This window comes from Amaranthus tricolor, chromosome 2, assembly GCF_026212465.1.
Source record: "Amaranthus tricolor cultivar Red isolate AtriRed21 chromosome 2, ASM2621246v1, whole genome shotgun sequence".
In the NCBI taxonomy this organism is placed as follows: domain Eukaryota; kingdom Viridiplantae; phylum Streptophyta; class Magnoliopsida; order Caryophyllales; family Amaranthaceae; genus Amaranthus; species Amaranthus tricolor.
Window position 1 is genome coordinate 6,500,423 of NC_080048.1, and position 24,578 is coordinate 6,525,000.

At 31.3% G+C, this 24,578-nt stretch overlaps 2 protein-coding genes across 3 annotated transcripts; both read left to right on the forward strand.

Annotated features, from left to right (window-relative positions):
- The first annotated feature begins 8,982 nt into the window (after window positions 1-8,982).
- Window positions 8,983-13,641, forward strand: LOC130806185 (two-component response regulator-like APRR5). 2 transcript variants are annotated; one of them, XM_057671165.1, is made up of 8 exons: window positions 8,983-9,370; window positions 10,512-10,673; window positions 10,748-10,878; window positions 10,967-11,116; window positions 11,810-11,981; window positions 12,076-12,409; window positions 12,490-13,072; window positions 13,284-13,641. In XM_057671165.1, the coding sequence occupies exons 1-8, from the start codon at window positions 9,166-9,168 to the stop codon at window positions 13,413-13,415; spliced, it is 1,869 nt and encodes a 622-aa protein (XP_057527148.1). In that variant the 5' UTR covers window positions 8,983-9,165; the 3' UTR covers window positions 13,416-13,641. The 2 variants fall into 2 exon arrangements, with proteins under 2 accessions (XP_057527148.1, XP_057527147.1); XM_057671164.1 differs by having other exon boundaries at window positions 8,985-9,370; window positions 10,964-11,116.
- A 7,136-nt stretch (window positions 13,642-20,777) lies between these two features.
- On the forward strand, window positions 20,778-21,958 carry LOC130805881 (acidic endochitinase SE2). Its single transcript, XM_057670701.1, has one exon. The coding sequence runs from the start codon at window positions 20,808-20,810 to the stop codon at window positions 21,687-21,689; it is 882 nt and encodes a 293-aa protein (XP_057526684.1). The 5' UTR covers window positions 20,778-20,807; the 3' UTR covers window positions 21,690-21,958.
- Window positions 21,959-24,578: the final 2,620 nt, after the last annotated feature.

Sequence of the window (24,578 nt, forward strand, 5' to 3'; positions counted from 1 at the left end):
AATATGCCCCAAGGCTATTTGGTCTTGTTTATAGCTAGTCATTACTAATTACCTCTTCTTCTAAGTCGATGTGGGACAAGCATAAATTACCACTTGTTTGGTCTTGTTTATAGCTAGTCATTACTAATTACCTCTTCTTCTAAGTCGATGTGGGACAAGCATAAATTACCTCTTGTTTGGTCTTGTTTATAGCTAGTCATTACTAATTACCTCTTCTTCTAAGTCACTAACAATAGGTCTAGTTCCGAACATTATTAAGTTTTAAATTAAATACGATGAATTATTAGCGTAATAGATTTATTATTTTAAAGTATTCAAGGTCACTAACAAGTATAAATACATAATATCATATAAAATGGTTATGATTACTTGATTAATCTAATTCACTTTATTATATATAATAAGTTTCAATTATCAAACTTAGAAATACAATCGATTATTAGTGTAATAGAGTAATGTATATTCTAATAGCCTATGAGATAGTTTAGATTATTCTTATTATTCAATCAAACAAATCGAGTTTCGATTATCGAGTTTTAATATTTAATCAATTATCAAAAGTAGCAACATGATGCATTACGAATAATCAAAAAAGGTGGAGTACTACACTAGTTTCATTTACTATAATCTATAATAGATCGAATTATGATAAGTGAACTTTGAATTACGAATCTACGATCGATTATTAATAATAGCCTATAAATTACTTTAGAGTTTAGAGTATTCAAGATCAATAATAACAAATAACTAATAGTAATAAGTAATAACATTGAGTTAACAGTCAAATGTCAATGATAGTCTATAAGTCTATAACTATAACTCTATAAGTATAACTCTATAAGATAGTTTGTATTAGTTTTATTCACTCCAATAGATATAGTTCCAAACATTATTAAGCTTTAAATTACATACGAATATACGATCAATTATTAGTGTAATAGATTTATTATTTTAAAGTATTCATGGTCACTAATAAGTATAAATACATAATATCATATAAAATGGTTATGATTACTATTAATCTAATTCACTTTATTATATATAATAAGTTTCAATTATCAAACTTAGAAATACAATCGATTATTAGTGTAATAGAGTAATGTATATTCTAATAGCTTATACTCCCTCTAATTAAAAAACAAATGTCTCATTTGGAATTTGCATAAATTCTCCTCTAGTAATATATTCTAAATTTCTAATAGGTTAATTACAAGCCTAAAAAGAAATCGAGATAATTACTCTGAATTGGAGAGACTATTAGTTTATACTTTAGAGTACTCAATAAGACAATAACGCTAATAAGTCTAAGTACGTAACTAATAGCCTACGAGATAGTTTAGATTATTCTTATTCATTCAAACAAATCGAGTTTCGATTATTGAGTTTTAATATTCAACCAATAATCAAAAGTAGCAACATGATGCATTATTAAATAAAAGTCTCATATATATATATATATATATATATATATATATATATATATATATATATATATATATATATATAAACTAATTGAAATAAATTGATCTGCCATAAAATGAGCATACATCAATTAAAAACCTGACTATTAACTTATTTCGATATTGACCCGATCGATAGTTTTCCGTAACCGATAACTACTCGAAAAATAAAGCTCGAACCCGATCTGTACCCGAAAAAACCGAACCAATTAGTAATCGATGACAACCCGAGACCGATTGACACTCACACGAACTTCAACCGACACCGAACTGATGCTAACCCGATAGCTTGAATAACCGATCTCCAACCGAACTGTGACTAACCGACTCGACCCGCGTGTGACCCGTTGTAACACACAGCCGAAAAATAACCGATTCGAAATGCAACCGAACCGAATAACACCCGTTCGAAACCGACCCGATCAACCGAATGAACACCTCTACTCATGTCTAAATTTAATAGCACTATTGAATTACAATTTTATTGACTTTTTCTCTTTTTTTCTAAAGGAGAAGTCTTTGGTCTTGATAGGAGAATGAATGCAAACAACAAAATTCAATTTGGATGGTGGAGATTTCATTCACATGTGAAGAAAATATCAATTCAACTTTCGTACTGCTCCCTTGCTCCCTCCAATTCACTACTAATGTTTGATTTGTTTTATATACTCTATGTAATGCACTTATTCAATCCTTAATATTTCTAATTGTGCATAATTAAAAATTATGAAAAGTTGAAATAAATAATCTTTACATTTAGATAAATCAAACAAGATCCCACTTAACTATGTTTTAACTTATAGATTAATAATAAAATACAAAATTAAAAACAAGAGATAAATAGTATACAAAAAACAAATGGGACATTAGTAGTGAATCGGAGAAAGTATCATTTATTATGTGGATAATAGAAATTTAGGAAATTTTGAGGGAGAAAAAATGTTGTGAATTAATGGTATGACAAGACATAATCAATTAATTAAATTTTGAAACTAAATGAAATAGAAAGTGTAAAATAAAAATGGTTAGAGTATATATGCAAGAAATTGTTTTTTGGTTTATGTGTAAAGGAGTTTTAAAATTCATTTATTTACAAATAATATTGAGATCAAGATATAGTTTCTTTGTTTCTCTTAAATTGCACTTGTTGTAATATGTTAGTAAAAAGACATTTAAGTTTGAAAATAAGACAAAAAAAGTGATAAATAAAATGAGTGATTAAGGTGGAAAAAAAGTATAAATTTGTAAATGAGATTTAAAAAAAAGAAGTAACTATTGCCAAAAAAAATTACAAAATTAATAAAATAAACTAAAACAAAATGGGTGCAATTGAGAGGGACTAAGAATATTAGTGACTAATCTCAGATTTGCTTGATTTCCACTAACATTATAATGTTGTCCTTAAATACAGGTGTTTAATAGGCGGATGGATCCAACGGTTTAAGGATAGGTTACCTTGAACACACATCGTTGAGAGTGACTGTCTGTTTGAGATACCGTCTCTAATTGGATGGATCGACTCATTATATTTTAAAAAATGAAAAATATAGTGTAACGCTATAACTGCACGCTTACTTGGTAGAGTTTTAGGATACATCAATTAGGCATTTATGATACGTCAAGCATGGGTTTATAGTATGTTTTTAGCTTGCTGAAGTTGTAATGGGTGTTTTTAATCTTCTGGTTCTTGTAAATCTCAAACAATTAGCGACTTGGTATACCTCAAAACACTACTTAACACACCTCAAATACCTATTTTATATACTCAAATCCATACTTAATATACCCTTAAACACGTACTTAACAATCCCAAATATATACTTGGTATATCCCATATACCTACTTGGTATATTCAAATCTGTACCTGACATACCTCAAAAACTTACGGTGTGTACCCTAATTATCTAATTGGTATATCCCAAAACTTACAATTGGTATACCTTAAACACCTATTCGACAACCCTAAATACCTACTTGGTATATCCAAACACATGTTTGGTATATCATAAACCCCTAATTGATATACCTCAAACCCTTACTTAATAGCCCAAATACCTATTAGTATATTTCAAATAATTCCTACTTGATATACCCCAAATACCTACTTCATGTATATCAAATCTCTACTCGGTATACCCTAAATTTCTACCATAGTAAAGTTCAATTAATTAACAATTTTTTAATTAATCAATTTTTGTGGGTTGGACCTCCGAAGAGTCATCTTTTAAAGAGACGGTCTCATAAGAGAATTACTATACTTTGAAATGAGTTATTAATGGGTCGAGTTAATAACAGGCTTTAATGCAAATGGCCAAGTTTGTTTATTATTGGATGGTTGCCATAAAAATACACAATCTTTAAACATCGCCACCCTTTTCATTTTATCGCCAACCCTATTTTAATAAGTTGACGATATTGCCCCTAGACTATAATACTACTACTACTAATAATAATAATAATAATGATAACAAAAATAAAAATAATATTTTAAAAAAATAAAATAAATAATAATAATAATAATAATAATAAAATTTTAAAAAAATAAAAAAAAATTAAAGGGGTGAGTCGCACAAAACCCGCAAACGTGCGACTGAGCCGCGGCCGAGTCGCGGGTTTTGTGCGACTCACCCTTTAATTTTTTATTTTTTTAAATTTTTTTAAAATATTATTATCGTTATTATTATTATTATTATTATTATTATTATTATTATTATTATTATCATTATTATTGTTATTATTTTTTTAAAATATTATTATTATTATTATTATTATTATTATCATTATTATTATTGTTATTATTATTATTATTATTATTATTATTATTATTATTATTATTATTAGTATTATTATTATTATTGTTATTATTTTTTTAAAATATTATTTTTATTATTATTATTATTATTATTATTATTATTATTATTATTGTTATTGTTATTATAATTATTATTATTATTATTATTTTTATTGTTATTATAATTATTATAATAATAATAATAATAATAATAATAATTATTATTATTATTATTATTATTATTATTATTATTATTATTATTTCTTTTATTTTTTTAAATATTATTTTTATTTTTATTATCATTATTATTTTTATAATAATAATAATAATAATTATTATTATTATTATCATTATTATTGTTATTATTATTATTATTATTATTATTATTATTATTATTATTTATTATTTTAATTTTTTTTAAATGTTATTATTATTATTATTATTATTATTATTATTATTATTATTATTGTTATTTTAAGTTCGGGAGCATTTTCGTCATTTCATTAATATAAGGGTGTCGATAAAATGTAAAGGGTGGCGATGTTTAGCAATACCCTAAAAACATTCGCACATGTGTTTACAAACTTTTTCATATGATACTATTATAAGTATATAGGTAAGTCGCGTCAACAACTTATAAAGTTGGATTAAAAGATCATTAGATAAAATTTTTTAAACGAATTGAGACACATCAAATCTAAATGAACTTTGACCCGCTCTGATTCAATTATTAAATTCGCCTCGCCTCGAGCCAGCCTATTAAAATTTTAGACCCCCACCCGATTAATAGCTCTACTCCTTAACATTCAAAATTTAGAGTATCTTATTTTCAGGTAGTCTAAGCTTATTGAACAAATTATTAGATTAGGAATATTCGGTATTTGATTTTCAAACTAGATATTTGATCTAATTTTGAAAATTAAACAATTTAGATTGGATATCTAATTTTGAAATCAGATATTGGATTTAAATTTGGATCGAGTTTTATGCAAAGTCGATATCAAACTTTTAATTAAGGCTTTTTTTAGATTTTAAATTATAAAACTCTAAAAAGTAAAAAAGAAAAAAAAAAACCTGAAGTATTCCCAAGCAATATTAGAGTTATGCCTTTGAAGTTTATTCATAAAGATGCTAATATTTACAATTATAAACTACAGTTCCATTGCATAACTTATTTAATGTTTTAATTGATTTAGGCTGTGAACATTCAATCTAATTGTCAATATAATTTATTTTTCAAACTATAAATAATAATTTTGATTAATTAAAGAAAGAATGAAAAGTATTGGCATAAATATTTATGTGAATAAAAGCGCAAATTAAAAAGTTAGAAAATAAGAAAAAAGGGTTATTTAGTATCCAATCCGGAGTATATCAGATATCCAATATTTGGACATTCAGTTTATGTGAATCGAAATTCGATTACAATTTTTCCTGTGTTGAAAATCGAATATTTGGATCAAATATGATTCAGTATTCAGTTTTAAACACCACTAACGTAAACAGTTATTGCACAACTTAATATTAATTTCAATTTCAATTTTACAAGATGAGCTAAACTTTTAAGTTAAATACTCCCTCGGTCCCTCCAATTCACTATTAATGTTTCATTTACTTTATACCCTCTATCCAATGCATTTATTTAATCCTTGATATCTCTAATTGTACATAATTAAAAATTATGAATTGCATTGAGACGAATCAAATAAGATCTCACTTGACTATGTTTTAACTTATAGATTAATAATAAAGTACAAATTAAGAGTAAGAGATGAATAATGTCTAAACAACAAATGAAGCGTTGGTGTTGATTAGAGGTTGTAGTTATTTTTAATACTCTTAAGTGATTAAAATTTGATTCTCCCAATTTGTTAAAAGTTCCATTCATATTCTTCTTGACGGTAGGCAATTCTCCAAACCTCTAAATATAAAAATTAGTAAATTTTTAATAATTCTTTAATAATATTTTCATCGTAAGAATTATATTTTGATCAATTAAGTGTTGTCCAAAATAAAACCTACCACAAAAACTTTTGTGTAATCAGTTGGGTAATGAGCATTTAGTACACGTCACGTGAAAAGCATAACGTCTTTATGAATGGTGAGTTGGGGCCTTGGTGGTGAATGGTGATGAAAAGCATGGAAGCGAGAGAGAAGTCAATATAAATTTTTTTTATCAATATAATTAATATATAAATAAATAAATAAATTTATTGTAATTAAAATTAGTGAAAGGAGGTCTTTAATGCACTTTGATAAACCCAAATATTAATAGAAGGTAAAAGTTTTTGTAAAGATTTAATATTCATTATTATATTATATCGTAAACCAATTTTAAAAGGACACAAAAACTAGTATGTTTTTTCAATTTCAGACATACAATAAAGTATAATCACTGAAAATATGTTATTTTAGATTAATGCACATTAAAATAGACTAAACTAAGTTCATATTTCGTCCGTTCCATTATACTTGCTACATTTGTATTTTTACGCAATTTAATGTGTTATTTGATCATATATATATATATATATATATTGAACTTTGCACATCTAAATCCAAAAAATTATAAAAAGTTAATATTATGAAAATATATAATTTAACGATACAAACAAAATTTTACTTAATTATGTCTTTCCTTATCTATTAATTGCAATATATAAAATAAGTTTAAATAATAAATAATATTAATAAGAATAATATATATAAGATTTTTTGTGTGGAGGAATGAGTATTTGTTTCATGCGTTAACAAAATATCAACAAGTGGCTATTCGGATTTAAAAAGAAATTGTAGAAGAAAGAAGCGGCAAAAGTTGATTACAACTCGTCCACTAGTAGTCGAACATTTACTGCAATCCATTGTTTTAGTTTTAGCTTTAGGAATAGACAATTAATTACTCCTATTAGATTACGCACCACAAAATACGAGTAAATAAATACCCTGGAAACCTTGGACAACAACACGTGTATTAGTACTATCCATCAATTCCAGCTTCTATAGGGCCCACATAAAATATCTTCAACATATCTAGTTCCTACTAATATCTTTTTGCATTCTTGAATCCCTATCTCTTTTTCCAACCAAAAATATCTAAACTCAAAGCTCAATAGAAAACATCTACTCCAACTATTTAACTATTTCTAGTCCATTCTCCTCAATGTACCTAATTTTTTTTATTTTCATCTTATAATAAATTTTCTTATTTTATTTTTATTTTTACATATGATTTTATCACTTTCAAATAATATCTTATTTTTATCTCTAAATATATCAATAATTTAATTTATTATGATCAAATTCTTTTAATCTTTATGTTTAAATTAATTAGGACTAAATGACTGAAGCAAAGAGCCCAACACCAGTTTCTTTATAAAAATGAGCAAAGGTATAAATTTTTTAAGAATAAACAAAATATTGACACTTTATTTGTAGACGGCTTAAAGCTTGACTTTTTAGAATTAATTTTTCCTTGATACTTAATATATACCAATTTAAAATTATAACAAATATTTTTGGAAAAAAAGTATAGATTGAATAAAATTCAAAATTAATTTAATGAGTATTAAGGAAATATTTAAAATCTTAAATATGTACCATTTTTATTATAGTTAGTTATTTTATGTTAATATCTTACTATATGAAGTAATATATTTGATGGTCTTGCACTTCCTCCGTATATATATAAATCATTTTTATACTTTTACAGTTTACACTATCCAATGAATTATTTATTTATTTTTTTTGAAATTAACCCATAAATTACTTTGATCTACATATTTTCATGAGTTATTTATAATCAAATATTATAAAATAATAAAAATCAAAATCTTGTCTTATTTGAAACAAGTATCACCTTCCTCAAACAAATCCCAAAAAATTATAAAACTAAATAATGTAAAAATAAAATAAGATCTTAATTAATTATATTTTCTTATACAATTAAAAAATAAATTAACTGATAAATAATACTAAATGAATAATAAAAAGAATTAAATAAGCACAAGTATAAAACATAACGACATTTAGGATATATTTTCTTTTTTTTTGAATGATAATATTTTTAGTTTTCACGGTATTTGAGATGAACTACTCTTGTGAAATACTGTTTTTCAATGACACAACCTCAAATCAAAGAACCCAAATGTTAATAATTACTCCATATTAGTTGGACTATTCAACTCATGTCTTGAGAATGTCTCCCAGTTAGACGGTGTCACACAAGAATTTGTGATATGAGACATTATTTTAACTTTAAATATATTCAGATATGTATAACAAAAAATATAAAAAGTTAATATAATAAAAAGATAAATCAAGACGAATCAAATAAAATTTCATTTGACCATGATTTTCATTCAAAATAAAATTATAAAATAAATTTTTTTTTTGATAAATATGATAAACTATTCAAGTTAAAAAAACAAAGAAAGTACATTATAATAAAATAAATGAAAAAAAATAAAATATCAACCACTGAATAAAAAATAGTAAGAAAAAACAAGGGACCAATGACTTCTTCCTTTTTGATTATGCCCTACAAAAATATTCTCGAAAATATTTAATTAAAAATTTCTGACGTGGCTAATTTGGGCCATACAATGATTTTAGATATTTTTGTTGCCTTCCCAAAAGATGTTTTAATTTAGATGAGTCGGCTTACTTCTACTTTTTCTATAGATAATCTCAGCCCTTCATTTAAACATTAATCTATATAAAATCTATCGGCTATCTTAGATATTTTTGACTATATACACTTACAAGAAACTTTTTTCTGGTAAACAATAGGACATAACCAAACTTAACAGACATCTCTAATTAGCCACATTTTTTTCACAAGAAAACAGAAAAAGGTGAAATTTTGGTGGGTTTTCTTAAGGGATTGTTTGGGTGATCTTAGAAGGGAAAGTTTTAATGGGGGAAGTTGTGGTAAGTAGTGAAGAAGTAATTGAAATTATGGATATTGAAAAAGAAATTGCTGAGAAAAAAGAAGGTTCTAGTTCTTTACTAAAAAGAGAAAGTTTTTTACCAAGAATTGGTATGAGGATTTTGTTGGTTGAAGCTGATGATTCTACAAGGCAAATTATTGGTGCCCTTCTTAGAAAATGCAGTTATAAAGGTTAGTTTTTTAATTTGTTGGTATGTTTTGGTTATTTTTGTCATTAATTAGGTCGTTAATCCACACTTTTAGTCCAAAAGGCTATCGTGTAAAAGGGTGTTATTGAATCTAGCTTTAGAATATGGTTTCTCTGTTTTTGTGTGTTTGGAATTGAATGATGAATCTGAATGTTAGATGGGTTTTTGTTTTTGGGTGTAAAAAAGGTTTAAGACTTTTTGCAAGATGGGATATTTTTTGATATACTAATTTATTTAATTTTTGTTTTATATGGTTATAATCTGTTTTAATGAGTTGGGTTAAGGGGGAAATTAGAAAATTCCATATTTGTAAACATTTGTGATTGTTCCTTTACTGTTTAAATTGAATTTTTGAGTGGTTGAATGAGTAATTTCTATTGAATTATTTATGGGTTTTGTTCATTCATTTGTACTTAATTCTGATGGATGCTGTTTAGATATACAGATTGATTGTTTGTTGTAAGATTCAGAATTGTTAATGGCTAATTTATCAATTATTGAAGTGTTTGATAATTCTCGAACCGAGAGACTCTTTGGCACATTTCCTTTATGGTTGCGGGTTGCTGTTTTCCTTCCTCTTTGCAGACAGACTTTGATCATAGTTTCTGGGTATCATGATGATGATAAATTGACTTTTCTATGTTCAATTTAAATAATTTGATTAAAGTACTGTCTTAAAAGATGATCTATTCATCACAGTTATGACTTGGACAAAATTAGATCTTTCCAAAGTCCTCCAAAACTTAACTAAATTAGTGAGTGATCTTCAAGCTTTTTGATATCTCTCACACGTTCAAGTACTTTCTGACGCATGAAATTGAATTTGACATGAAATTGGTCCGTGTTACCGTTGAAACTGATATATTGGTTTATGTACCCGACCTCAATCTTTTGCGATTAAGTCTTTGACGTTGTTGTTGTACTCATACAAGTACTTGTGTCACACATATGCAAAACGAAGTGTTAACTGACTCATATCAAGGATCCAACACAAGTACTCGAGCTAGAAAAATCATTAAGCATCGAATTATTAGGCTTTCATGGTTGCTGTGTTTTCGACTGTACAAGGATCATATCGATTATCGATACTTAAACTAACGTGACATGCTATATTCTCTTTGCAGTTGCATCCGTTGCTGATGGTCTGAAGGCATGGGAGTTATTGAAGACGAGACCTTATAACATAGATCTCATATTGACAGAAACCGAGTTGCCATCAATTTCGGGATATGCTCTATTGACCTTGATCATGGAACACGAGATCTGCAAGAACACCCCGGTTATAAGTACGACATAATTCGTTAATGTGTAAATAGAACTACGATTTAAGTTAGATGCTTACAAGTTTATTGTTGTGCAGTGATGTCTTCGCACGACACAGTAAGCATGGTCTATAAATGCATGATGAGAGGAGCAGCAGACTTTTTGATTAAGCCTGTCAGGATAAATGAGCTGAAGAATTTGTGGCAGCATGTCTGGAGAAGGAAATCTGTAAGTTTATTTCTTACACTTTTCCGAAGTTTCCTCTTGGAGTTTCATTTCGAGCATTCTTTAACTGTCGTGTATTATGTCGCAGCAGTTGAGCATAGAAGTTAAGCCACAGAATGCAAGTGTGGCACAGGAAAAGCTCGAAGCCACTGCAGAAAACAATGCGGAAAGTAATCATTCAAGCAGTTCGAAAACTCGTGTTCAAGGACAAGATCAAAGTAGAAAAGGAAGTGATGCACAGGTCGGAAACTTTTGCATCATGAATCTAAGTAGTAATTCATAGATTGACAACCTTTAAAATCTGAAAACCGAAATGCTGAGAACATGCGAATCTATATGTGTCGAGAATCAATTCAACCAAAAACTTAAGTTGATATTTGGAATTCTAGGATGAATTATATCCTCCATCACGTTAGCTCTGATACTTTTTTTGATTAGTAATTCATAATCCATAAATGACAACCTTTAAAATCTGAAAACCGAAATGCTGAGAACATGAGTGATATTGGACGTTTACACGACTTTTAGACACTACAAATCAAATTCTAGTGATATCTAAATGGTAGGAGAATCTACAGGCGTTAAGAAGCAACTCAACCAAAAACTTAAGTTGATGGTCTAAATTCGAGGATGATCTATATACTCTATCACGCTGGCTCTGATACCATATCAGCCAACTCAACCAAAAATTTCAATTGATGGTTGAAACTTCAGGTTATGTTATATACGCTATCAATAGGAAAATTTGATGCCTAAACGCTAGAAAATTCTCTACAAAGAATGTTCAAAACTTGTAATTTAACTCTAGTCATGATGGGAATGCTTGTTCTCTGTTAAGAATGATAGGGATGCTCATGGATTAAGGGGATCCCTTACAGTTTAAGTTGGCTACTTGAGGTTTATATAGAGACTGCATGTTTGCTGTCTCTTGCAGAGCTCCTGTGGAAAGCTAGATTTGGAAGCCGAGAGCGCTGACATGGTTGAAGTAGTAGATTATTCACAACCGAAGCAAGGAGTTTCTCCTTCTTCGGAATTGATGATACAAGAACAAGGCAATTTTGGCAACTCGAGTCAAAATTTACTTACACCCGAGAGTGCTGTTGCAGGTATTGATTTTCGGTTAATGAACTTTCGTTCTCCAAACTTCTCATGTCTTAACATTGTTCAACTAATGTTACCTTCCCTCGTATTTTGTTGTAGGATCGGATACTGCTGCGTGCAATAGTAATAATCCGTATAATCAAGATCAAAAGGAAGAACAAGAATGTCATGAGGAGAATGAGAATCATCGATATGTAGAAGCAAATGAAAGCAGGGATGCTCGAACGAGCTCGTTTAGAGAAGCCATCGACTTGATAGGCGCTCTAGATAACCACTCAAGACATAATACATGCTCAAATGATGAAGTAAAAAGATCAGAACCCTCACAACAACTTGATCTTACATTAAGGAGATTTCTTCCCGGTGTACTCGATAATAAGACTATCAATGAAAATCAAACACTAAATCATTCCAATGCATCAGCTTTTACGCGGTGAGTTTGATCTCCGGCATACACTTAACCAATTTAATTATGGTTTGAATGATTTTCTGACATATTTTTCCTTGTTTTAGGTATATAAACAAGGCATTGCATAATCCGAATTCTGGTCCTAGCGACAAATATGTACATTTGAGTGATCATTTGTCTGATAACGTGCCTTCGTATGATAAAAGGGTGATAACCCACCAAACGGAGCTGTCGAAAGAAGTTGAGAACGAATACAGAAATGCTTCACAAAAGCTATTTCCGATCCCACTTCCAGTAAGAGGGGTAAGAGTAGACGTGTGTCCTGTAAGGTGCACACGATCTCCTTCACCAAGCCCGAGTTCTGCCAACCGGCAAATGAATTCTTACCATCAATTCAGCATCGATGCGATGAATAGAAGACAACATTACAACCCTTTTGAACCAAGTACAAGATTTTCCACTAATCAACCGGTGAGCATACAGGATCATAATCTCGAATCATTAGAAGAGCGGAATCATTTTTCTTGTGCTGCTGATCAGAGTGCTAGTAGCTCGTTACACAACGACACAGCAGGGAACGATCCAAGTCAAGTTACTCATGAACTGAATCGACAAAGGTCTTTACAAAGGGAAGCTGCCCTTAATAAGTTTCGCCTTAAGAGAAAGGAAAGATGTTATGACAAGAAGGTAAGAACACGTTTCGTTGTCTAAAAATGAGGATGTAAAAGAATCACAATTCGCAATTCGTTTAAATTTGCCCAAGAATACCACAATATCGACCACAAATTGCTTTCTTTTTTTTTTTTTAAATTTCCAATTCGCGAAGGGATTAGCCAAACATGTGACATGAAAAGTACGTTTCTTTGAAGCTTTTCTAATTCAATATGTTTCTTTACAGGTTCGGTATGAGAGTAGGAAAAAGCTCGCAGAGCAACGACCTCGTGTAAAAGGACAATTTGTCCGGCAAGTGCCACCAGATCCACCACCACAGAATTCCGACCATTTTGGTGGAAATGCTACTGTCACTTAACAAGGAATGACATTATATTATTTGGTTTTTTATGTATAGTACATAAATAAAAGTATTTCTATAGGGACTAGTATGAGATTTTGTATCTATTTTATATGTACATTAGTACATGTAATACCATACTGGTTTCAATCCGGATTTTTTCAGGGATCATGGTGGTGAGACTTGAGACTTAATTGAGAGTACACTATACATGTTTATGAAACATAATTATACTTCTATGAAACGTTACTCTCCCTCCCCGCCCCTACCTCTTCCCCTACCCCAAAAGAGCCTATTCCTTTTGCAATCTTCGAGATTGATTTACCATTACAGACACCAGGTATAAGTCATAGTCATAGTCATTAATCCAGTATCCCGTACAGTGATAGGTATAAGCTATCGCCTATCACCTAATACAATGGTGTTCAAAACTCGATTTCATATATGTTGAACCATTGTAATAATTTCAAGGTTGCCTACTTGCATCTACTAAGGAAAACTTCCATGGAATTTCATTATAAATCTGTGTGACACAAAGACAGGTAAATAGGAAAACTAATAGAAAATAACCCAGATGTGATCTCATATGGAAGAATTAGAGGTTGATTAACATATGTACTTGATGGGCTACTCTTTGTATCACCAATTGGTTTTAAATTGGATCCTCATCGAGTTTGTGTGCAGTCAACTATCCTTTGCGGATCTAGTAAAGTACTAATCCGATAATATATTTATCAGAATGACGTTTGTTGATAGTGTTCCATAATGGCTCAGCTAGAAGAAGGCCATTCCAAGACAGGCTTGTAAAAATATCAATCTCATTTAAAACAAACCCAACAAAGTAAGAATGGTGATCCATTTGCTAGTGAGAATTGAATGGGAAACAATGTATTCAATCATGTTAGTGACAATTGAGGAGTGGCCACCACATATTATTGCATTTAGCATTCAACAATTCAGACATGGATTTTTCTTTTGACATTTCAAACAAACCCCACCAATCAGGATTATAACTTTGATTGAGAGGGTATGATAGAGAACAATTTCGAGGACTCAATTGTTTCTGCGCATTCTTTTGATGACCAAATATTATCACAAAATATCCTAACACCCCCCTCAAGTTGGAGCAGCCGGAGTAAAGATGCCCAACTTGGACAACAAAAAGTCAAATTGCGACTTCCCGAGTGTCTTAGTGAAAACGTCGGCCAATTGAGTATGAGTAGGAACATATGTAGGATCAATAAGACCTGCAGTAACCGCATCACGGACAAAGTGACAATCAACCTCAATATGTTTTGTCCGTTCATGGAAACAGGATTCCTGGCAATATGCAAAGCCGACTGACTGTCACAAAATAATTTAATTGCTTTTGAGTGTTGAACACCCAAACTCAAAAGTAAGCCCTTCAACCATTTTAATTCACAGGTGATCGCAGCCATGGAGCGATATTCAGCTTCAGCTGAGCTGCGTGAAACTGTAATCTGCTTCTTTGTTTTCTAAGAAATGGGTGACTGTCCAAGAAAAACTAACCACCCGGTCAAGGACCTGCGTGTTATGGGACATGCAGCCCAATCTGAGTCACACCATCCCTGCAAAGTCAAGTCATTGTCTGATCTTAATAAAATGTCTTGACCGGGAGTACCTTTTAAGTACCGGACAACCCTTAAAGCAGCCTCCCAATGCTTCGTTCTGGGTTCATGCATAAATTGAGACAAAATGTGTACAGAGTAGGCCAAATCAGGTCTGGTAACTGCCAAATAAATCAATCTTCCAACAAGCCGACGTTAAGGTTCAGGATCCAAGAGAACAACTCCACTGGCCAGTCTAAGTTTATGATTTTGTTCAATAGGACAACTAATAGGTTTTGAGCCTAATAAATTTCAGACACAATATCAAGCGTATACTTCCTTTGACAAAGAAATACACCGGAAGTACTACAGGCAACTTCTATGCCCAAAAAATATTTTAAAGGACCAAGATCCTTCATATTGAAAAAATCAGAAAGATAGGATTTAAAGGTCTTCAAAGCGGCAGAATCATTCCCAGACAATATCAAATCATCAACATAAACAAGAACATTAATTTGAATCGATCCGCTTGTATAATTGAATAAAGAATAATTAGAATAAGACTGAAGGAAGCCGTAATCTTTTAGAACAAAAACTAATTTGACGAACCAACATCTAGGTGCTTGCTTTAAATCATATAACGACTTTCGGGGACGACATACCTTGTTTGGATATGATGACTCAAACCCGGGTGGAAGTTTCATGTAAACTTCTTCATCAAGATCGCCATGTAAAAAGGCATTGTGAACATCCATCTGATGCAGTTCCCAGTGTTTAGAAGCTGCGATGGCACGGAAAGCCCGTACTGTTACCATTTTGGCCACTGGAGCAAATGTTTCATTGTAGTCAATCCCCTCTTTTTAATGGTTGCCCAAGACGACGAGCCTAGATTTGAGTCGTTCCACACTTCCATCAGACTTGTACTTAATGCGATAAACCCACTGACTTCCAAGAGCCTTCTTACCGAGAGGTAGATCTTCCATGGTCCAAGTGCCATTATTTTCAAGGGCCCGTATCTCATCTTGCATTGATTTCCTCCAACCTGCATCCGCATGGCTTCTTTAAATGAACATGGTTCCTTGCCCGATAGTGTTGCTGCAATAAAATTTCGGTAACGCAAAGAATAACTGTTACAATTTACATAATGTGCTATGGGATAAGGAGTACCTGAGGGATGCTAAGAAGTCAAAGTGGTCGGAGGAGATGGACTTTTCGTCAAGATAGTATGAGTGACAAAATCCTTATGTTTGACATTGGGAAATTTGGTCCTGAAACCACGACTCGTATTGTTATTTTGGGGAGCTTGCACTTGCTGGGCTGCTGAAGATGTAGAAGAGTGGTAGTTCTAGGCTTCAGGAGAAGTAGTGGGCTGGTCCATTTCTTGGTTTGGTGAGTTTGGTGAGTTAAATGGGCTATGGGAGAGATCTGGGCCTGACATTTGTGTGGATAGATTTGGAATGGGTGGCTGTTTTGAAACTTGGGTGGTGGGCGTGGTTTTTGGGGATGTTTGGGTTGGACTATTAATTTGTGAGGTAGTATTTTCTGTTATTATAGTTTGGGGTAGATGGTTATGAAGACCCAAATCATCAACAATACATTCCGCAAAGTCATAGTGTACATCCTCATGAATTGGCATAATATTTTCAAGATTTATATTTGAAGTTATAGGATCAAGAAAGGGAAAAACGTCCTCAAAGAATTTCACATCACGAGACATAAAAAATTGTTTTGAGTCCAAATCAAAAAGTTTCCACCCCTTTTGACCAAAAGGATATCCCATAAAGACACATTTACGACTTTTGCTAGCAAATTTATCACCCTTTGTCTTTTGGTTATGAGCAAAATAAAGGCATCCAAAAGTACGGATTGTTTCGTATGAAGGTGGGTTATTGAAAAGAATTTCATATGGTGTTTTATTTTGGAGTAAAGGAGTAGATGTACGGCTAATTGAATGGCAGCAGCTAAAACACTTTCACCCCAAAAATAAATCGGTAAATTTGCTTGAAACTTTAATCCCCTTGCAACATTCAAAATATGTTTATGTTTTCGTTCTACCCGACCATTTTGTTGAGAAGTCCCAACACAGGATGTTTGAAATAAAATTCCATTGTCATTAAAGTAATCGAACAAACAATTAAATTCTGTTCCGTTATCACTTTGAACTACCTTAATAGTCTGGAAAAATTGTCTATCAATCATAGCCACAAACGACATAAACATACGAAACACCTCTGTTTTATCAACAATCAAACAAAGCCAAATAGCTCGAGAAAAATCATCAACAATAGTCAAAAAGTATCGTGCATCACAAGAAGAGGGATGTCTGTATGCTCCCCATAAATCACATTGTACTTTATCAAAGATCCTAGAAGCTTTATTGGAACTTAAATGAAATTTTTTCCGAGGGTGTTTAGCACGAAAACAAATTTCACATGCTTTATTCAAACTATCCTTACAGCTAAAGACAGGGGGAAGAAGCTTCACTACTTTTTCGGACGGATGACCTATTCGCTTGTGCCATAAATCCAATGGAGAAGAAACTGCGTTGACTGATACATGTTGTAGTGTTTTGTCACCGTCAAAATAGAAAAGTCCATCCCTCCTAACACTCGTTCCAATCAGCTCCCTCGACGGGTCCTGTATAACACAAGTAGTATTAGTAAATTGTACTATACAATTTAAGTCATCAATTAATTGCGAAACCGAAATTAAATTACAACTTAATTCCGGAGCAAAAAGCACACGTTTAAGAAATATTTTGTTAGACAAATAAACTGATCCCTCCTTTGTGGCTATAACAAATTTTCTATTTGGAAGACCCACGGGACAGTTAATATCATATATATCAAAAAGCCACGAATCTGAACAAGTTACATGCCGTGAAGCACCGGTATCGATGATCCACGAAGTACGATAAACTCACCAGTCAACCTTTCATCAGATACTTTGGTGTTACCGATAAAGCCGGCGAGAATCTTCCATTGCTCCGGTGTAAAAACTTGCGAAGGAGGCTGCTGTGAATTAGCCCCTTTTGGGGGCTGACTTGTGAAGCCGCTGCTGGAGTTTGTTGCGTTTGCCCTGGCTGAGTTGCTGCCGCGACCTTTGCCGGTGGTGGTGGTCCGGTTTCCACGACCAGCAGCATTCCCTTGTACCTTGGACAGATTCGGCCACCAATCCGGGTACCCAATTAATTCAAAGCATCTGGAAATAAGATGGCCTGACTTCTTGCAATGGGTGCAATGTAAGTGCGATTTGTCGGGTTTGTCACGGTGGTGTGCCGTAGACTGTGATCTGCCATGTCCGGCTGACATTCGGATGGCGAACCCAACAGCGTCAGTTGGCTTGTCTTCCGACACGATTCTTGAAAGTCGGACACGCTCATCTTGAACCACTAATTGATAGGCTCGGTCAAGTTGTAGGTAGTGGATCTTTGGACAAAATATTATCCCGAGTCTGAGCATAATAATCTGGGTATAACCCCATAAGAAATTGATGCAGCCGAGTATCTTCCCTTCGCTTCTCATGCTCTAATCCCGCGGTGCAAAAGGTACAACACGAACAAGTAATTAAAGCTTCGTAGTTTTTTTAATTCTTCCCACAACGCGGTCAATTTGCCAAAATATGTGGCTACAGACATTGTTTTGGATTGCTCACACTTAGCAATCGTAGAGTGAAGTTGTTGGATTCGCGGACCGTTGACAATGGAATACCATAATTTGAGAGTCTCCCACAACTTTTTAGCATTTTTATATTTTGAAAGCATGGCCTTGACCTCGGGGTCAATTGTATTCATAAGCCATGAAATTAGCATGGCTTGAAGAGTATTCCAATCGTCTTGCGTACATGGAAGTGTAGAAGTAGTGATTGATCAATACAGAAAAACAAATTTACGTCTTGCTTCCAGATCAGTTTGAATATCATTGGCCCATTCGTCATAATTGCCACCACGAATACGAGTTGCAGTAATGAAGTCTTCGGGATGATCATGGGGACCGAGATAATAAAGAGAAGTTGAGTCTATGCACAGAGGTAGTGGTGGTGGTGTAGCTTGATTACTGGCCATGGAGGATTAAACGTAGTGTTTTGTTTTTTTTTTTAAATGGTAAAATATTCCCGAGCGACTGATACCATGATAGAACAATTTCGAGGACTCAATTGTTTCTGTGCATTCTATTGATGACCAAATATAATGGTGATTACAATCACTCAAAAGATTATGATCAATTATTTTCTATAATTAAGGAATAATAATCTCTAGGGAATATCTCCTAATCATAATAAAAAACTATTGAAATTATCCCAAAATAAATATTATCCCAAAATAAATATTATCACAAAATATCCTAATAGGGTAGCATGTGATTTTTCAAGATTTACTTACAGTTGTCATGTTTGTTTAATAATCAACCTCGTGAATAGTTTATTAGATATTACAGTGTTTGGTCAATGCTTTAATTTAATTTATTGGTTGATTTGGTAATTGATACTGAATCTGGTAACGAGAATGAATCTTATGGCATGTTTGGTGGGTTCGAAAATAATTTGTAGTGTAAATTTTCATGATATGAAACATGTTATTCTCATGGTAGTGAAATTTTAATTCTTAAATAGTCTATTTTTTTATAATTCTTCAAAAACCAATTTATATCCCATTTGAAATGGTAATGCATTATTAGAATTAATTTTATGAAGAAAATGCGATAAATAAAATAAAACAAGCAAGACCATTAAACATATGAAGTGATTTTTCTACTAAAACTACACTAACTTTTTATTACATTTGTTATTATTAAATACCGACAATCAAACAAGTCATATGTAATAGTTTATTTATATAAAACAATGACAAGGGATAGTAACCAGGTATTTACTGGTGAGACTCTTGTATGTATCAAAAAAATGATTCCGTAAAGTCAATGTTACTTATAAAGGATATACATAAGCACAAATAGACTTTTTTTTTTTTTTTTGAAATGAAGAAACATAAAGGCTAATATAAGAAAACATTAAAATAAACATACTCTTAATATAAGCTCAACGTTTGGCATGCCAAATAAAACAGTTTCCTACTTTGAACTGGTTTTAAAAAATTCAGATCACAATTTTTTGTTTTGGTTTTAATTTTAATGTCAAATCAAATCAAATCGCACCTTATACGGTCTTAATGTTGAATGAACAAAGTGCAGATGGTCCTATGAACAAGAATAACCATTTTACTTGTCAAGAGATTTCCTATTAAAATTATACAAGTTTTCTGATATAATTCCCACCATTTAATACCTACTGCCAAACAAGACGTTAAAGTTTGGTAAATTAATGATTCCTTGCTCTATTTTACTGATTAATGTTCATCAATGGTTATAGTTGTTTTTTATTTATACATTATTTTTTATTACATGATAGGTTGAGGAAAGGAAAAAAGTAGCTAAAAATCAAATTAATAACCTTTTTTGAATAGTAATACTTACTCTTCTATCGAGACAACACACGAATTCTCAAATTGCCTTTATATTACTTGCCTAACAAATTTGGAATACATTTTTTCCATTTCAAACCACAATGGTAACATCAAAGACCAATTCTGCATAAAAACAGTATATCCTTTTTGCATTGACTAAACTTCCTAATTCCCATAGTTCAACTCTTATAGTATGAACTAATATATAAAGTTTCTAAGGTTCTACCCCTTACTATAAGTTAGAAATTTTCCAAGGCATTTATTCCCACTAACTAAATTCATGGACCTCAGAAAAAAAAAAAAAAAAAAAAAAAAAAAAAAAAAAAAAAAAACTCCAACATCTATAAATACTCATTCATCCAACCTTAAACTTCACAACCAAACATGGCATCCAAAATTGTACCAATTTCATTCCTATTTTCTCTCTTATTCTTTACCCAATTCCACTCCTTATATGGCTCCCAAATAGCCATATATTGGGGCCAAAACGGCGACGAAGGAACCTTATCCGACACATGTAACTCCGGAAACTATGGAATCATAATCCTAGCTTTCCTAGCCACTTTTGGCAATGGGCAAGCCCCAACACTAAACCTAGCAGGGCATTGTGACCCTGCCACAAACTGCAACACTCTAAGCACCGACATCAAAACCTGCCAACAATCAGGCATTAAAGTCCTCCTTTCTTTAGGCGGCGGTGCCGGGGGCTACTCACTCTCCTCAACCGATGAAGCAAACCAACTAGCTAATTACATCTGGAACAACTATCTAGGGGGTCAGTCTAGTACCCGACCCCTTGGAGACGCGGTTTTAGATGGTGTCGATTTTGATATCGAGACTAACGACAACAGATTTTGGGATGATCTAGCAAGAGCCTTAAGTAGTCATAATAATGGTCAGAAATCAGTGTACTTATCAGCTGCTCCTCAGTGTCCTTTCCCTGATGCTAGCTTAGACAATGCTATAAATACAGGGCTATTTGATTATGTTTGGGTACAATTCTACAATAATCCACCTTGCCAATATGATAATAGTGCTGATAATTTGTTGAGCGCGTGGAATCAATGGACATCTGTTCAGGCAGGTCAGGTGTTTCTCGGACTGCCTGCGTCTAGTGATGCTGCGAGTAGTGGTTTTATTCCGATTGATGCGCTTACGTCTCAAGTTCTGCCCACAATTAAGGGGTCAGCCAAATATGGAGGTGTTATGTTGTGGTCGAAGGCGTATGATGATGGGTATAGTAGTGCTATTAAAAGCAGTATTTGATCTGAAATACTAGATAGTGTTGCTAAAGATATAGGTGAAAGAACAAATAAGTTATGAAAGATACATTATAAGAGGCTTTGATTTTAATACACATAGAAAATCTCAAATCTTATACTCGTTCGTATTTTTCATAGTAGTCCCATCTACTACTTTTGGATTACTATTTTATTATCGCTTTAATTTTATATTTTATTCTTGATTTATAAGTTAAAATATATTTAAATGAGATTTTATTCTATTCGTTTCAATACAATAATTATTAATATCAACTTATCCAGATTTTTAATTAAATGGTTAGAATTTTATTTTGATAAAAATAAAAAAGTAAATAGTTTAATTATGCATAATTAGACTTGCTAGACGCTAGCTGCTAGTCTATTACTGTATGCATATTCTTGTAAAACAAACTTTCCATTAGTTACTTGATTTAGTGTTTATATCATACTCATATTTCTCATTGAGAAAAGTAAATATTACAATTTTAATGAAATAGAAGGAGCATTAAATTGTTTTGCTTGAGGCCGTCTAGCTCATTTTGAGACATAGAGATGGCAGCTAAGTCTTGATCCAATCGTCTAACTGTGACATATCTATATAAGGTAATTAAAATTAAACAATTTAGCCTAATATTAAACGGTCTCATAAGAAAATTGTTTTACATAAAAATTTGTGACATAAGAAATATTATTTCTCCTCAATCCTCATAATAAAATGGTACAAAAATGTAAAAAAAAACAATTAATAGGTCATCAAAAATCACCAAATAATAAGTAAATAACCCGAAACGAGGTATGGTAACATTCTCTATGACGGGTATAATCAAAATACCTATTTTACAATGTAGTACAGTACGAGATTCTTTCATTATATACTTTGATCCATATGAATTCTTGCTTGCTATCTTTAAGTATTTATTTTGGAAAAAATAGCTGTTAAAATATAATTTGTTATGTTAATTGATTTTAAATAGTTAATTTTTTATTTATTAAGTTTAAATTTATTTAATTTAATTTATTGATTAAATTTCAATAGTAATATGAGAAAATAAATTAAAAATCAATTAGAAAAAAGTTACATAGAAATGACAATAATTAAATTCAAAATCAAAACAGCAGTCCATTGTAAAATATTATATTATAACGCAAAAAATAATATGTAGAGAAATTTTTTAACATAACCAGTAAAAGAAATAAAAAGGAGCCTTTGAATTTGCAAAGCAATAAATTGCAAGTCAATATAAACGTTGCACACAAACCAAGGAGTCTTCACCCAAAAAAATTATTTTCTTAGTTGTTGAGAAAATTATGATTTTTTTAAAAATTATGGATATTGATTTTTCTTAAGCACTACTTTATTTTAAATTGCTAATTTTAAATGCCACCAGTGTGAACGTTTTGTAAATAATTATTAACTGCTAAACGTTATTTTAAAAGCTACTTTTTACGAAACAATTAAAACTATTTTGTCAAAAATTAATATTTTTTATTAAATAACATTTTAACAAAAGTAAATGGCTAAAATACTTGCAACACTATACCCAACACACCCCAACATTCAACAACCACAGTATCACAACCTTCATACTGTTATACGGACTTATCCCTTATAATTTCTTATAATTTTAAAGTGACTATTAACTCGAAAATAAATTAATTAAATGAATTCGTCACATAATGAGACGGTCTAATATAAAGCATAAGTGTTTGTGATTATCATGTTTTCTAGTTTGAACTTGAACTTGCACCTGGGTCTGATTCATAGAAAATCCAAGGCTCTAAGTAGACCTGACAAACTTAATTCGTCCCAAAAATTAATTTGATCAGTAAAAATTGAGTTAAAATTTGAAAATTTTTATCTAAAATCGAAAAATAACCGAATCGGAAAAACCTGTAATAAAACGGATAGTCGGGTCAAGGTCGGGTTGGATCCGCTGTGCAATTATTAAAAGGGAGTAAAACTTCTCCATTTGGGCTTACAAACAAAACAAAAACTAATGTTTCTTTATTTAAGATTATTTACTTTTGTACTCTTAGTATTTAAATTTTTTGAATTATGTTTGAGTCATTTGGATATATCTTTTTTCTATGTAGTATGATGCATTTTAGACTTTTTAATTTTTCTTTATGTTGAATTATTATTATTTGATCGTCTAAAAATCGTGTTGCAATTTTATCTTTTTTATTAAATGATTATAATTGTGTTTTATTTTTTTTATTAAATGGTAGGTTGAAGGAAGGAGAAATTTAAGTAAGAATCGAATTATTGACATTTTCTGAAAAGTTGTACTTGATCTCTTGCCGAGACTAACACCCGATTTTCAGTTGCTATTTATATTACCAGCCTAACAAAATTGGAAAACTTTGTTTTCCATTTCAAACCAAATTGCGTGTATTTCATATCCAGATCTGATCCATGTCCATCACTAAGAAGTGGCAACAACAAAGATTAATTCTCAATAAAAATAGTATATCCATTTTGCATTGACTAAATTTCCCAAGCATGCTAATTTATACTTTGAAAGTTGAAACAATTCTTCTCCCTTAATTCAACTCTTATAGCATGAACTAATATATAAAGTTTCTAAGTTTCTACCCCTTACTATAAGTTAGAAATTTTCCAAGGCATTTATTCCCACTAACTAAATTTAATGACCTCAAAGAAAAACACAACTCCAACATCTATAAATAGTTAAATACTCTTATTCATCCTAGGCCCAATCAGATACATAGACATTAAACCTATGAGGGCCCAACACACAAAAGGATAAGAGGAGGAAATGGTACACTCACTAGACCTAGGGCCCATCGCAAACCCGGCAAAATTTTCCAAAATAAGACGCAATTTTCTGAATAGATCGTCTTATATGAAACCGTCTCATTATGAAATAAA